Source organism: Coloeus monedula (genome assembly GCF_965178545.1).
Source record: "Coloeus monedula genome assembly, chromosome: Z".
Lineage (NCBI taxonomy): Eukaryota > Metazoa > Chordata > Aves > Passeriformes > Corvidae > Coloeus > Coloeus monedula.
In genome coordinates, this window is record NC_138822.1 from 38298599 (window position 1) to 38313477 (window position 14879).

General features: G+C 40.7%; 1 protein-coding gene across 8 annotated transcripts in view; it reads right to left on the reverse strand.

Annotated features, from left to right (window-relative positions):
• The window catches only part of MPDZ (multiple PDZ domain crumbs cell polarity complex component), a 102806-nt gene extending 88742 nt beyond the window's left edge, over nucleotides 1-14064 (reverse strand). For all 8 annotated transcript variants that reach the window (XM_082301620.1, XM_082301617.1, XM_082301622.1 and 5 more), the window contains exons 1-3: nucleotides 14022-14064; nucleotides 5981-6051; nucleotides 5229-5395 (exon numbers count right to left, since the gene is read on the reverse strand). In XM_082301620.1, the coding sequence (XP_082157746.1) occupies nucleotides 5229-5395; nucleotides 5981-5996 (183 nt within the window). In that variant the 5' untranslated portion in view covers nucleotides 5997-6051; nucleotides 14022-14064. The remainder of the gene's footprint in view (nucleotides 1-5228; nucleotides 5396-5980; nucleotides 6052-14021) is intronic.
• Between the last annotated feature and the right edge of the window lie 815 nt (nucleotides 14065-14879).

Sequence of the window (14879 nt, forward strand, 5' to 3'; positions counted from 1 at the left end):
CTCTGACATAAAAAACTGTAAAGAAGAAAATTCGGATTTTTGGAACTCAGTGATTTTTACATCATTTTGATTATGTTTTTTATCTGTATTTGTGAGGAATCACTTGGGTTATGTTTCAAACAAATTGTGACTGTTTTTCTCTACTCAATACTGAAGGAGTTCTTCAAAAAAGATAAGGCAATGTCCTTAGGGAATGATGGTTTTCTCCCTGGTAGAGAACTTGCACATTCTCATGCTGAAATACAAGTAGTTACAGGGCGATTAATTGTTATAGTTTTACATTGTATGTTTTCACTGACCAAATCCTGTTTGAACTGGCAATATAATGCCACTTTCTCAGTTTGAAATTTCATCCTTTTTCCATACTTGTATGAGCTGGAGCATCAGTGCAGACATACAGGAACTGACCAACTTCTCCCATTCCTTCTGCCTTTCAAAGCAAAAGATGGAAGTTGTTCATGTTTTCCTAAGACACATAACTAAGTAACAACTCCATTATTCTGAAAACATTGGATTGTATTTATTTGCATGATGGTAAAAATACCACTGAAAAGAAGTGTTGCATACTACACATACCGCAGGAAAAGGAAAAAATAACCTTGCAATTCACACTAGCTTAACTTGAACTTTAAAAGCTTCTCCTCAAAATTTCAGTACAACAGCACAGCTACAACACAGTATTGAACACAGTCACATCAAGAGCAACTGACAGCAACACCTCATTTTCATCACACCTTTTTTAAACAAACACAGCCACATGTTCAGTGGAGGATGTGCTTAGCACATTAAGCCAACCTCACATAAAGTGTCATCTAACCTTTGAAACTCTATGAAAAAAATAAACTCAAAGAAAAAATGTTAAACTGTTAACAAAGTTTCGTGTGTGTGTGCGTGTGCGCGCATGTGTGTGCAAAAACCTCACATTTCACATCTCCTCTTCTGAAACAGACATGGTTACACTTTAAAAACTATAAAAACATTTATAATGACATTTACAGTAGTACTTAAGGTAGAAGTTCAAAATTTGGAGAAAAATTTTAACCAAACATGTGACGACTACTCTCTTCCATGTGCCTCCTGAAATCCAGGCTTACAGCATGAAAAAGCAGAGAATACCTGCTATATATTCTTGCTAACCACAGAAGTATAGGTCATTCCAGGGGGAGCAATAAACCACAAGTGCAAATCTTGAAATGAAGTATTTTTCATAACTTATAAACTGTACTATTTTGCAGTAATACAATCACCCTAATTCCATTCAGAAGTAGCTTTATAGCATTGTGATTGTATAACTACTGTATGAAACATTATTCCTTTGTTTTATAAACTGGCTTATGCCATTTGTCCTTAACTGCCTTTCTCCTTATGGTATGAAACATCTTCAACATGGACATAATTTGCATAAGATAAAAAGAAAAATTCATAAATAACACTGGGTATGACAAAATTTATGTTTTAGTCACACAGACAGACACTAAATACAATCAAGCTGTGCTTCCATGCAGTAGCTCAAAATACTTTTTTAAGACAAAAGCAACTACATAAGCCATGTTTGCAGTGTATCAACACTTAAAGCAATGTCCTCAGCATTACTAGGTCTCAACTTAGACAAAAAGAAATTTTCAGTATTTCTGCACTCCAGCTACTGAGCAGCAGTCCTGGGCATCCCAAGAAGCACAAGACTGACTGCAAGATTCCTGAGTAGCAAAAAGGCCAGCTGCAACAGCAATCACACTGGAACTGAGAAAGTGCAAGCCAGAGGCCATGCAAGCACAACAGCAGGGAAAGGCCCTGGACTCCCAGGAACAGGAACTGGCACCGGCACTGCTCTGCTGGGTGCACCTTTATGACTCCATCCTCAGAGCAGATGAAGCAGATCCCAAATCAGTATTTTTTTATGATCACTTCATTTAAAAACACAGAGCAAACAATATTGTTGCCAAAAGGGGTTCAAAACACGAACTAAACATCTCTATTTGTGCAAAATAGAGTTAAGCGAGTGTTCACAGACAATATGAAAAGACTTTTCTCACTTCTTCCCTAAACCCTCTCTAGCACTGACACCCAGCTATTACCCACCACTGCACTGTGAAGGAAAAACTATGGTCAAACTCACAAGTTAAAAAAAATCCCAACAAACAAAAAACAACAACAGAAATAAACCAAAACAACAACAAATAAACAAACAAGCAACAACAAAAACAAAACAAAAACACCAAATAACCCAAACAAACAAAAAAACCCCAAACCACCACACTAAAAACCAAAACTGAGGAATGCAGCCCTGCCATCCAGTCCAACCACAGCATATTTTTTTCTGGCAGAGCTCTGAGCAGGAAGGAGGCAGGAGGAGGTGAGGAGGAGGAGGTGAACATGTGAGAGACAAAAAGGAGTAGAAGAGAATCAGCACAGGAATGCTAGTATGGTCTGAGCACTTTCTTTAAAATATTTCATAAAGAAAATAAAATATTTTTGAGAAGTTTAATACACGACAATCTCTACTTTTCTTCTCTGTCTCTTCCTTATCTTCAAACAACAAGACTGCTCTTCAGCATGAGAAAACAAGCATTCACTGAAGAACAAGGACAGAAAGAGACAGGAAAACCTGGTTCCTTCAGTGGTCCCCAGCTCAAGTGACTTGTGAAGTCAGAACAGTAATTCACAACAAAAACATCCCTTTGTTGTGCCTAGACTTTTCCACTTCATTTAACTTCACAATGACAGTTTTGCAGTGCAAACAAATACTGGTTGCTCATTTAAGAAAAAAACCACACAACTTTAAAGCACCTACCAATAAGAACCAAGGCATCAGATTTGCTGACTTTAGCACCATGCCTCAAGATAAAGCAACATACCACTCTGGCCACACACTGCACAGAGGGTAGGACTTTTACTATCATCTCTATGCCTTGCAGACACAGTTCCTCAAGCCAGGAATACATCCTTACCTTCAAATTTATTGACATCCCTAGAAGCCCATAATGAAGTCTCACTGGTTGATCTACTTCTGCTGGGATACTTGCAAGGAATCTGTTTGAATTGTAAAGTAAACTGCCATTCTGGCTTTTCTGGTCCCATCCCCTCTTTCAATCTATACTTTTCTAAAAGATGACCTCCCTGAGAATTTTGCAGTAGTCTTGCAGCTCTTTAAAAACTCATTAAAAACACAGGAGCAGTTAAACAGACTGTCATACTTCACCTTGAGAAGAATCAAACCCCTACTCAACTGTCATTGCAGCTCATCATTAAACTTTAAAAAACTAGCCATCTTAGTCTCGAGTGGGTAGAGGCTGCAACATCCTGTCATTTCACAACTCCGCACTGTTTGTCATCCTGTCTCAAACAGAGCTCTGACTGCAACTGCTTGGGACACAACTTGTCCCCTTCCTCAGTCTGGCACAGCTTGGCCAAAAAACCTGGTCACTACTCACATGTCTTGCAGTTTTCATCAACCTAATTTCACCAACCTCATCAAATTAAGAGTTTCAAGAGCACAATACCCTGCCAGTTGTAAAAAGGGTGTCCTTGAAGGGTATCCTCAAAAGTGAACCTTTTAAAATACAAATTTTTTTTAAACGTAACTGCCTATTTCATGTTTTTATTCTTTGTTCTGATTCAGTAAGCTTTGTAAATATTTAAATGAAACAAAAAAACCCAGACCATCTCATGTTATATTCTAGGGAAGAAATCCTACAGAGAAAATACAGGAAAAGAGCTGACACAAATCTAAGAATGCTGGAAACATATATTTACATGTGTAAGTGTTCATATAAGCACACATAAAAAAAGGGAATTCACATCCAAACAGCTCCCCTGTCAACTAGACAGGGTATGTGCCATGCAACATTCACAGACCACTGAAGTTATTTTGCAGATAAACCTGCAGAGTCAGGACAGAAGGTGAAGTTATTATTTGCTTTTTAAAAAATACATGCCTTAAATTACCCACCCTAGTATAAGCTGCTTCATTTTCTAATTTAGGCAAGTGTATTGAAAAAGATAACCATCCTTTAATTTCACAGCTAATGTCCAGAAGTGAAAATTTAATTTGTCATTTCACCAAACTTCTATTAATGTTTCAGGCATACTTTTATTTCTCACTAAATGTTCCCAGGGTCTTCACCACATAATTCACACAATTTCTAGATGTCACTGTTAAATTCTCATTTTCAAAGAGCAAAACAAACACATTTTCAAAGTGCAAACAAACCCTCAGGACAGTTTTTTCCCCAGGATTTTTTAAAATGACTCCAATGTCATCAAGTCTTTAGATACTAAACAGGCAAAATCTGAAAAACATAGTGATAATACAGCACAGGCATTTCTTGTCTGTGCAAAATAGCATCATGATGATCCACGAGAAGCAAGAAAGGGCCACAGTGCACTCGTCTGCCGCACAGCTTAAGGACTATGAGGATTGTGAAGAATCCTCCTCATCACAGTCTGGTCAGAGACCAGATGTGGCTCCACACTGATGATAAGGTCCATGCACAGAGTCTTCTCCCTCCCACTTCAGCAATTCTGCATACCACACAGAGCTGTCCATCTTGCAGGAGTCAACAGGAACAACTATTTGCAAAGCCAGATACACAGTTTAGTCCTAATTCAGTTACTGAACTACTCTCTATATTCTTCAAATTCTTGTTCTGTTGACAAGAAAATTATAGCAACAAATAAAGTCAATATAGCCAAACTGCTGACCCTTTTCTCAAGCTCATTGAAAACATGCAGAAAATTAATACTTAATACCCTGAGGAAGCAAAAAGGAGGCAGGAGTTCTGGCTTCTCTTTGATCTTTTATTCCCGTACGAAGTACAAAATAGATATTCATGTCCTTCTGAAGTCAACCATTCCATAGTTTCCCTCTACAACCTCATTTTAGCAGCGTAAGACACAAAAGAGCAATAAAAGGCTCATAGAAAAAAAGTCCTAGACTCTTAGAAAACATGCTCCTTTTGAAGGGCAGAGAAAGAAAGCTTTATGTTAACCCCCCACCCCATATCACCATTTCCCTACCCTGCACATTTTAAGTAATGAGCATATACATAAAAATCACATACACAAAATATGGCCTCAACAAAGACCCGAAAAGTCAATGGTGTATGTCCCCAAACCTTCGGATCAGATGTTTAGCGTAAGCTATTTCACTGTTCAACAAGCAGAAACACACACAACTTTACATTACCTTAACAAATTTTCCCTTGCACTTGAAAGACTGCTTTTCCTACCTGATCTCTCAGTTGTTGAACAGAAGTCTGAAGGTTCAGAATTTGGTTAAAGAGAGGACTCTGCAGCACTGATTTTAATAAGCTCAGTTTCTCCTCATTTGCAACATCACCTCGATCCCGAAGTTTTGCCTGTAACCGCTCCATGGCCTGGAGGGCCCGATGTGTATCTGTAGCAATAATCATTCCTAGTCAGTAGCAGTCTAGAAACAGCCACACAAGGTAACAGGTTTATATGTAACCCTCTTTACTGTTCAAACTACAGAGAACTTGAATGACTCTGTTTTGAACAAAAATCCCAGTCCAAACATGTCTAATGAAGCAGGAAGTCAGAGGCAGAGCACAAAACAGAAGCCAATGAAAACTGTATTTTTGTCCATCAAGAAGTGGGCTACAAAAATGAAAGAGCCTCCATTAAAATTCAGTTACAGGAACTGTGGCTACAGTCCACTGTAAATAAATAGTGGAATAAATAGTCATAATAGAAAACATTTGTCTTTTCCATGCAAACTTTTAATTCAAGAAAAGATTAAAACAATTAAATCAAGACAACAGGCTAGAAATTAAATACACTAAGCATGCGATTGTACAACTTTTGTTTTCAAATACAAAAACCCAAAGAAACATGCATTTCTAAGCACAGTAGGTAATTTTTTTCAAAACCTCTCTCAGTAGTATATACCAATGTCCCAAATCTATCACACGCACTTGATTTGCCCACAAAAATACTGTGATATAAATGAAAAAAAGATTACCAATTGTTTCCAACATGTTTTCTGCTTCTCAGCTTCTATTTCAACATTGGAAAGAGACAGTAAATATTTCCCTGAAAAATAACAGAAAGGAAAAAAGGTCACAATAATAGAAACACTAAGCTCTGAAGGGAAAGAAAAAAGCCTGACTTTTGAAAGCAATAAACATCAAAATAACAATCCACAAAAAACCTATCTCCACAGATAATTGAAATAACCTCAAAGGTGACCATATTCTGACTCACTTTGGTGCTCCAAACCTTCCTGGAAACTGCTTTAGGAATATCTTTGTAATATTTTTGCATTTCCATATCAAAGCTGCTGTCTGCATATTGTTGCACAACATGACCCACACTGCTTTAATCAGACGCTATGAATCATAGCTGCCACTGATATTTTACACTGTTTCATTGCTTTCCTTTCCAGTGATTCACGAAAAGACATTCCCTGTGGGATCAGTTTTCAAGCTCTGTGTTGACAATTTCAGGTTCATGAGCCACAGCACATTTTTTACAGTTACTTTTGAAAGAAAAGTCATATAAATGACAAGGCTACAGGCTTGCAGGACTCTCACACTAGAGGCTCTACTATTAACACTGGAATTGAGACTCAGGTATGGACGATAGCTGAGTATTCATCAGCGTGGGTTTCCAGGAAGGAAATTCTACACTAAGAGGAAGAAATTCTGAAATTGCTTTGCCTTTTCTTTTTTGTTGTTTTTGGGGCTTTTTAAAAACGTACACCTGCAATTGCTCAGAAATTTGCAGTGATACAACATGCTTGATGGAGATGGATAGCTGAGGAGAAGTGAGGAGTTCAAGTATCACTGCAGGTATATGAACTGTTGATCTCATCTTTCACAATCGTGCTTTTGTTTTCTTTATAGAAGAAAACAGTTAATTATACCATCCAAACTTGAATCTGGAGAACTTAAAAACATACAGAGCTGTGATCTCTAAGCACTCAGGAAAAGTCATTTTTTTCTTGAAACTTTGGATAAAAAGAGGAAAAGGATTGATGTTGGCAGATCGCTGGATAAGACAGCCCAACAGGATCATTATTTATAGAACCCGATCATTTTGTCAAGTCTACACTGTTTGCAGTTTGTGCAGAAAAAGCAAACCAAATGGGTTTAAAATGGTTTCAAGTTCCATTAATATGACTTCCCTAGTTTCAGTATGCCTGAAGCTTCCTATCAGTTTTATTCACAGAATCACAGAATAGTTTATATTTGAAGAGACCTTTAAGATCCTCTAGTTCCAACTATACCTGGATATTCAGAGCCCCATCCAGCCCACTACAGGAATGCGGAGTCCACAACCTCTCTGAAGACTGAATTTGAATTTAACCATTCATTGATATAGAATCACTGATCATCCTTTTTAGGACAACATACAAAATTCAAACCCCTTAAACCTGACTTTGTCTAAGTAATGTTACTCTGTGATCCAAATTATGCCTTTAAACAAAAATAAGCTTTTATGAAGAATCTGTTTTCTCACTTGGCAAGCAAAATCCCAGCATGTGATTACCAGATCTTAAAAACAATCCAAATAACTTGTATTTTCACCTTGTCACTCTACAAAACAGGACAAAATGAAGTCTATTTTACATGGGAAGGGCTGGATGAGATTATTCAAACATCATGAAGGAAGCTGACTTCCCCAAACCTTAATCACCCATAGCTTTTGTTTCTAGAGTAAAAAACTACTATTACTTATACTCAGAGCCCCTATTTAAAGATAAAAGCATTTATGTCATCTCTGTAGATGTTTTCCTCAGTGGCAATGGCAGTCAAAGCCAAAGTCAAGTGCTTTCCTGTTTCACTGTTCCAGTTCTTTCTCAATACCTACTCTTGGGGCTGTGTAGTGGAAGGAACCAGAGAACTGCACAAAAAATTAGAAAAGGAGTATTTTTCAGTCATTTCATGTATAACAGCACTATATGCACAAGCACGTAACATCATATGCTCAACAGATGAAACTACTCAGGGAAAATACAGGATCAGTGTTCTGCTTTAGCTCTGCAACAATCTCAAGAAGAGATGCAGCTGTAAAATGTCTCTGTTTTTTGGAGTAGCTAGATAATGCTTTAACTTACAACTCAATTTGCCTAAAATCTCATTCTTCTTGTGCTGTTTTACAAGTGACATCACCCAAGGTCTCCAGTGTGTTCACGCAATCCTGAAGGTATGAATTCTAACAATTTATAGCAGAAGATTCTAAAAGCAGACACAAGTTCTAAACGTATCTGTAGGTTGAGATTATGGTGTCTAATTTGCAATGAAATGAAGTCCTTAGCTCTGCTAAGACACTCATTACATACTTTCTATTTACCTCATGCTTCAGAGAGAGGCGTGAATACTGCTCTAGTGTCATGCCAGCATCAGCAAATCCATTTTGAACTCTCGGTTTATTTCTCCTTATTTGTGTTTATATTAGCAGGGAACCCCTCCCCAGCTGGCCAGCTTAATGCTTCTGTGGACTGCAGCAATAAGCATGAGCAAGACCAAAACTGTCATCAGAATATTTTCCCTCAGATACCTCCTCTGAGGCAGACACAATGCATTGAGGCACCAGCATTGCAGGCCAAGATGACCCCTGTTCGCTCTGCCTGCACTCTGAAATAGCAAAAAGCCACGTGACTGCTCCTGCTGTGCCACATCCACGCTAACAAGTGGGATCTGTCAGCACCAGCTTAGTGGCACATTAACATAGTGGAAGTACTGGAGAAGCAACCACACATCTGTCCAAAATGCACTGCAGAGACATATCCATAAACACCACCACCCACTACAGGACACCCTGGCCTTTAAACCAGCTTGCTTCTAGGTATTTTAGCAATAATACGCTAGTGAGAAGTAGAGTGGCATGCATGATTACAAGCTGAAAGGGCTAATAGTGAATATTTTTATAATGGCATCATAGATTTCTAGATGCACAGTGGGAAGTTTTGTTCTGATCTTCTCATTTTGCAGTTTCATGGCAGTCTGTATCACAGGAAACTGAAGCCAAAACCAGCCCTTCTATACATGATACAACAATCTTCATACCTCAAAGAGCTTACTAGCTTAGCACAAAGCAGATTTAACTATTTTTGTATTTCAATGCTAAAGTTCATTAATCTCTTCACAGTAATAAGAAAACAGGCTGCCTGAGTTAAGACTTTATTGGTAAATTGAAGAAATACTGTTAAGCAAACAGCAAGTTAAATTTACTTTCAAGTTCTAAAGACACAGGTAGCTGGAAGCTGTGACTTAAACAAAAACAAACAAACAGCCAAACAAACCAAAAAGAAAAAAAAAAGGACAAAATCTCAAGCCTCATCATCTTCTCTTTTTCCTTCTGTGTTAGAACATTAGAATAGACAACACAGGTAATTTTAGACAGGTATGTGGTGACAAACATGCCATATTCTCTCCAAGAATAAATGACAGTTAAAGATGATCCCTTTCAAGTTTGTACTTCTGAAATTTGATTCTTCTCACGCTAATGAACAAAAATATGTTATATACACATTTCGCCACTCTTTATGCTATCCTTCTTTGACAACATTGGTTGCCAGAAAACAGCTGGCATGTTGCAGCTCTGGTTTCTTTCTGTCCACTTCTGAAACACTAAATACACAGGTGGCAAAATTTTTTAAAAAGTCCAAAATTTATTTGATCACCTCCTTTCCACTGCAATCACAGAAGGCATTTAGCTAAACAGACAAAAGATTCACAAAAATAGAAAGATGACCCTTTTCCATTGATCATTCTTTCACACCTGATTAGTTTCTACAAGGAAATGTACTCTGTTTCACTGGCGGATACTCCACCTGCTATTTCGAAAAGCCATTTCAGATAATACCTTGGAAGCTAATGCTCATAGCCCTGGATTAGGAAACATGAAATGCCAAAGATAGAAAACACAGTAATAGGCTTTGCCCTGTAGCTCCTGCATTACTTGAAGCGCTCTGAGGATACAGAGGAAATGCCTATCTTAAGAGTGATCTCTAGGCCCAAACTTTGGCTTGGAGTTGCATGAGATTAAAATTAAATCTATTTCAATTAAGCAGCAAGGTAACCACAACATGCATTTTATAGCTGCTAAAAAGAGTATTTTGAAACTGCTAATCCAACACTTTGGCCTGGATTTGTCTGTGCTAGAGATATCCTTTAGTACTTGATTTTTATCCCATGTCATTTTCCTCGCCAATTCTCTGGCTATCACTCAAATAGGCATATTGCATTAGCACTGTGTGGTGCAGGAATGGAAACAAAACCACGCAGGAAGTGGGAGATACTAAGTACTGCTAAAGTTTCTGCTTTGCCTGCAGATTCTAAGAGTTCTTCCATTTTTCCCAGTCACCTCTTGAATGCTGGCTACTACCAGGAGGAGAACTAAGGTGGTCAAAATTCAGGCAGGGGAAACTATTCACAGTAAGTGGAAAGATCTCATGCTTTTCTACATATTTTTTTCTAGGTATTTTTCCACTGTCACAAATGCAATTTTGCTGTTGCATACAGCACTTTCTTAAGCACACAAAAGGTGTGAAAATAAATGCCAGAGAGCAATGACCAACAGGGAAAAGAGAATAAACAAAAAGTGGACAGGAAGAAAGAAGGGGAAAAAAGGCTAGCCTACCATTTTATTGACAGGATGCAAGCTTGCCAAATTAACATCAACCACTTGTTTACATCAGCCAAGAGACTCTAGACTGAGGACTTCTGGATGACAAAAGACAGAACTGATTCAAATTAAGGATTTAATACAAGCAAAATTAATGTGCACTGTTCCACAAGGAACAAAGCAGATTTCCACCAACTACCTGGAATGTAACAGGCAAGCAAGAGATGCCTGACATTTACATTTAAAAGCTATGCTAATGAAAATTGTTCTGAAACATTCAAAGCAGAAATAAAATGGCAGTACTGCACAGCTTATATTAAGACTAAGCACTTTGAAAGGACATTACTAGCCTCTTGAAATTTAGCAAAATGTTAAATGCATCAAAAATAGAGAGATGTAGAGGCTCAGTTGAAGAGAAGTTCTGTGATAGAGCTGAACAGCATCATGTACTTTGAATAAACTATGAAAACAGGATTTTGAACATTCAACTACTTTTAACCTTCTGTACACATCACACTAATATATTAAAGAAACTTAAAAATGCCATGAACTGGCAATCTGTTCACTGTGTATAATTAATAATGTTCTGTAACACCTTCTTCTGTAAGAAGACCTACATCAGCATAAGATATAACATCCATGTTAACTGACATTCAACTAATAATTGCAACTGGGAAATGGGCCTGAATTATCCATAACGATTTCACCTACTGATAAATGTGTGATATAGTGTATTCAAAAGCGATTTGTAAAGAGCATTCCAAAAACAACAAAATAGGGTGTTTCTGGGGGGATTTGTTTGGGGGTTTTTTTTTTAATGAAACAAACAGATCATCTTTTACAAAAAAAAGTATTTTTTCAGTAAATAAATTAAGATCAATTGGAATCCTTCTACATCAGCTTCAGAAACTAAAAAGCAACTTTTTAGCATATGCAGAATATATGGGACACTAGGTATACTGAATTAATGAAATACAGGTATGGTTAATATTGCCTCTTTATGTTTTCAAGCATAGGCAATTGATTACCATATTCATTAAATTCAATTAAACCTGATGAAGCATAGATGTAACAGCAGTTGCACCTCAATGTATACTGGATTCTTCACAGAGGCGAAAACAGCATACATAAATGAATAAATACAAAGCCTCTCTGAACAGCTGCCAGTAAGCATCAACAAAGAGTCACCAAGTTCCCTACTGAAAACGTCAATTTCTCTTTGTGTATTGTGACAGTAACAAGTGACTTATACAGAAAATCATAACACTGTGTAACAAGACCACTGTGCAAGGGATCTCAGATGCAAGGACAGGGTCTGAAAAGCCTACAAAAGAAATACTTTAATATTGCCTAGGTAAAACCAGCATATTTTTGTACTGACTTGTTGGGAACACCAGCAGTGAAACAAAACTATCCTCATCAATGATGATACAGTATCCTGCCAGCATGGCATTGTATTGGCCAAAACTGCTTCACCAGAATGCTCAAATATAAAGCCAAATAGAAAATGTACTGGGCGCACTTCACAGAATTTTAGAATTTTTTTTTATGTGAAACACGGAGCAGAGATTTAAAAGGTTTTTAAAATGGTTCTCAATATACTGAGTAAAGTACTACTTGTTAAAACCATCTACAGCTATCTGCATGACTGAGAAGCTGTAAGACATTCCCCTCTGAAGAATTCACAGACCAGGACCAGGTGGAACAAAAATATCATCCATTAGTATGTAAGTAGCGCAGTTCTCTTTCCCTAGCGCTGATACTGATTCAACTTTCCTCGTGCGAAGAGTGGAGAATGTATCCAGTTCCTAGCGAAAAGCTTCTTCAAAGCACTAAGGATGCCATTAGGAACACCAGGCTAATCACTAAATGTTACATGCATGTTACTGTTAACAAGATGGGAGAGATAAAAATAAGCAAGCTAAAAATGCATAACAATAAAGAAAATTGATGTTCTCTGTCTAAAAAATCCTGCTTGTTAAGGTATGTCCTTAGATATTTTCCACTTGCATTCTTTTCTCCTAGTGTTCCAATTACTTTCAATTTCCACAGAAGCATCAAGTAACACGCCCAAAAACTATTTTACCACTTTCCCCTTTTCCAGTTTAGATTCTTCCCTACCAACCAGTCGCTGTTATCTTGGAAAACGCAGTGGTGATATGGAAACCACAAGACATCACACAATAGAACTTCCGCTACTGCAGAATTCAGACCCTTCCGCTTGATTTCAGTAAATCACTGCTCTCCTACAGCGACAGACTCCTGACACCCCCTCCGGCACCAAAGCCAGTAAGGACGTTTTCTATCCAACAGTTTATAGTAAGAAAAATCTTCTACGTGCATTAAAATACACCTGAAAAATCTTCTACATGCACAAAAATACACCTGGACGAGGCAGTGTTTACAAAAGCAAACGACAAGGAAAAGGAAACAAAAATAAAACCACAACATTTCTCAGCCAAGTGGCAAACCAAATTTGTTAAGTGCTGTACACGGAGTTCAAAGGTCGGCTTTGTGAGTTTTCTTTTTCTTTCCTCCTACTACTCTTTCCAGTAACTTAGAGAGGTGCTGGCAGCAAGGGGGGACACGAGAAACGAACCATCCCTTTTCTTTGCGCACCCGAACTCATCAAAAGGTACAACCGCGGGCGCCCCTCGCCCTCCGCTTCCCCCCAGCCAAACCCGTTACGTTTAAACGCGCACGGGGAAGCGGCTGGAGCGCTACAGCGGGGTCGGACCTGCGGGGAGCGCCGACACCAGCACGGTAGCAGGTACCAGTCCCGAGAAGCCGCGGCCGCCGCCCCGTCTGGAGCCGGAGGACACCGCCAGTGTCGCCGGGGCCTCCGGTCCGGCTCTGGCTCCCAGCGAGCGTCAACGCCGCAGCCGCCGCCGCCCACAAGTGCCGGCCGCCCGCAAGGTCTGTAGCAACGGCGGCAGATGAGGACACCTCCTCCCGTCACGAAACACTCGCAGGGGGTGAAAACGGAATGCGCGAACGGGCAGCAGGGCTCCCTGAGGATGTCAGGGGAGGTTCGGCTTTTGTCTGCGTGAGGACAACGCCCCGCCAGGCCGCCCGAGGCGCGGGCCGCCCGCCGCAGGCCGGAACCCGACCCAGCCCGACCCCCACAGCCGCTCTCACCGCCCGCGGCCGGCTGGGGGCGAGAAAAGGGGGATGTGCCGGGACACAGCAACAGGCTCAACCCTCCCGCCCGCGGCTCCACGGCCTCTCTCCTCCTCCAGCCCCCCCGGCAAAACCCGTCGGATCAAATGAACAATAATAAATAAAACTTGGAGAGACAAACGCGTTTTAAAAGGCCGTTCAAACTCCAGCAACGCGGCGGGCCCTCCCCACCCTCTCCGGTCCGCATCCCCACAGAACGACGCGGGCCAGCTCCCCCCGCTCCCCGCCGCCCGGCCCAGCACCCTGCTTACCCCAGAGGCTCGGCGGGCCCCGCCGCCCGGCCCCGCTCTCCGCCCTTCCCGCGCCCGAGTAGCGGCGCTGAGCGAGCCGCGCCGCGGGGGCAGCGCGCTCGGGCACGCCCCGGCGGCCTGAAACCTAATCCTGCCCCGCCGCCCCCCCGGGCCGCCGCAGCACCCCCCTCCCGCGGGTCTCACCGGGGCGGGCTGGGGCCCGCAGCGACGGTGGGCGGGGGTATCCAGGGGATTGCGGGGCACGCTTGGGGGTCTCGGCCCCGTCTCTCCCGGCCTGTCGCGTCGCGGCCCTGCCCTCAAAGTTTGTCTCCCCGCAGATGCAGGAGTGCACGCCTTGCCGAGATGAGACGGGGGAGCCGGGCTGCCCCGGTTTACCTCCCCGGTTCGCCCGTGAAGTGAAGGCGGCGGCAGGCTGGCCCTTGCCTCTCTCAGGTGGTGCGGTGCCGCCTGCGGCCGGGCCTGGCCCCGCTTGCTGCCAGCCCGGCCATCAGCCATACCCCTTCTGGTGGAACAAGATGAGCCTGGCCTGGAAGGGAGCAAAATAGGAAATGTTTGGAAATGTTTAAAAAAATTAAAATGCCAAGATCAACAAACAACACATGATGAAGTTAGACAAAATTATTTATAAGGTCACAGAGTTAATGAAGGGATGGCTTTTCCCTCGATGCAGCGGCTGGTTAGTGTGTTAACTAAAATTTTGTAAGGAAGGTGCTGTGTCTTTCATATATATATATGTCTAAGAATAAAGCACATAATGCAGAGGTGTTTGCAGTGACCACAAAACCCCCCCCAAAACATAAGTTCAGCTAAAAGTGTAATTGTTTTGCTGTTTGTTAACTTCACTTCTAGCAAATGTCA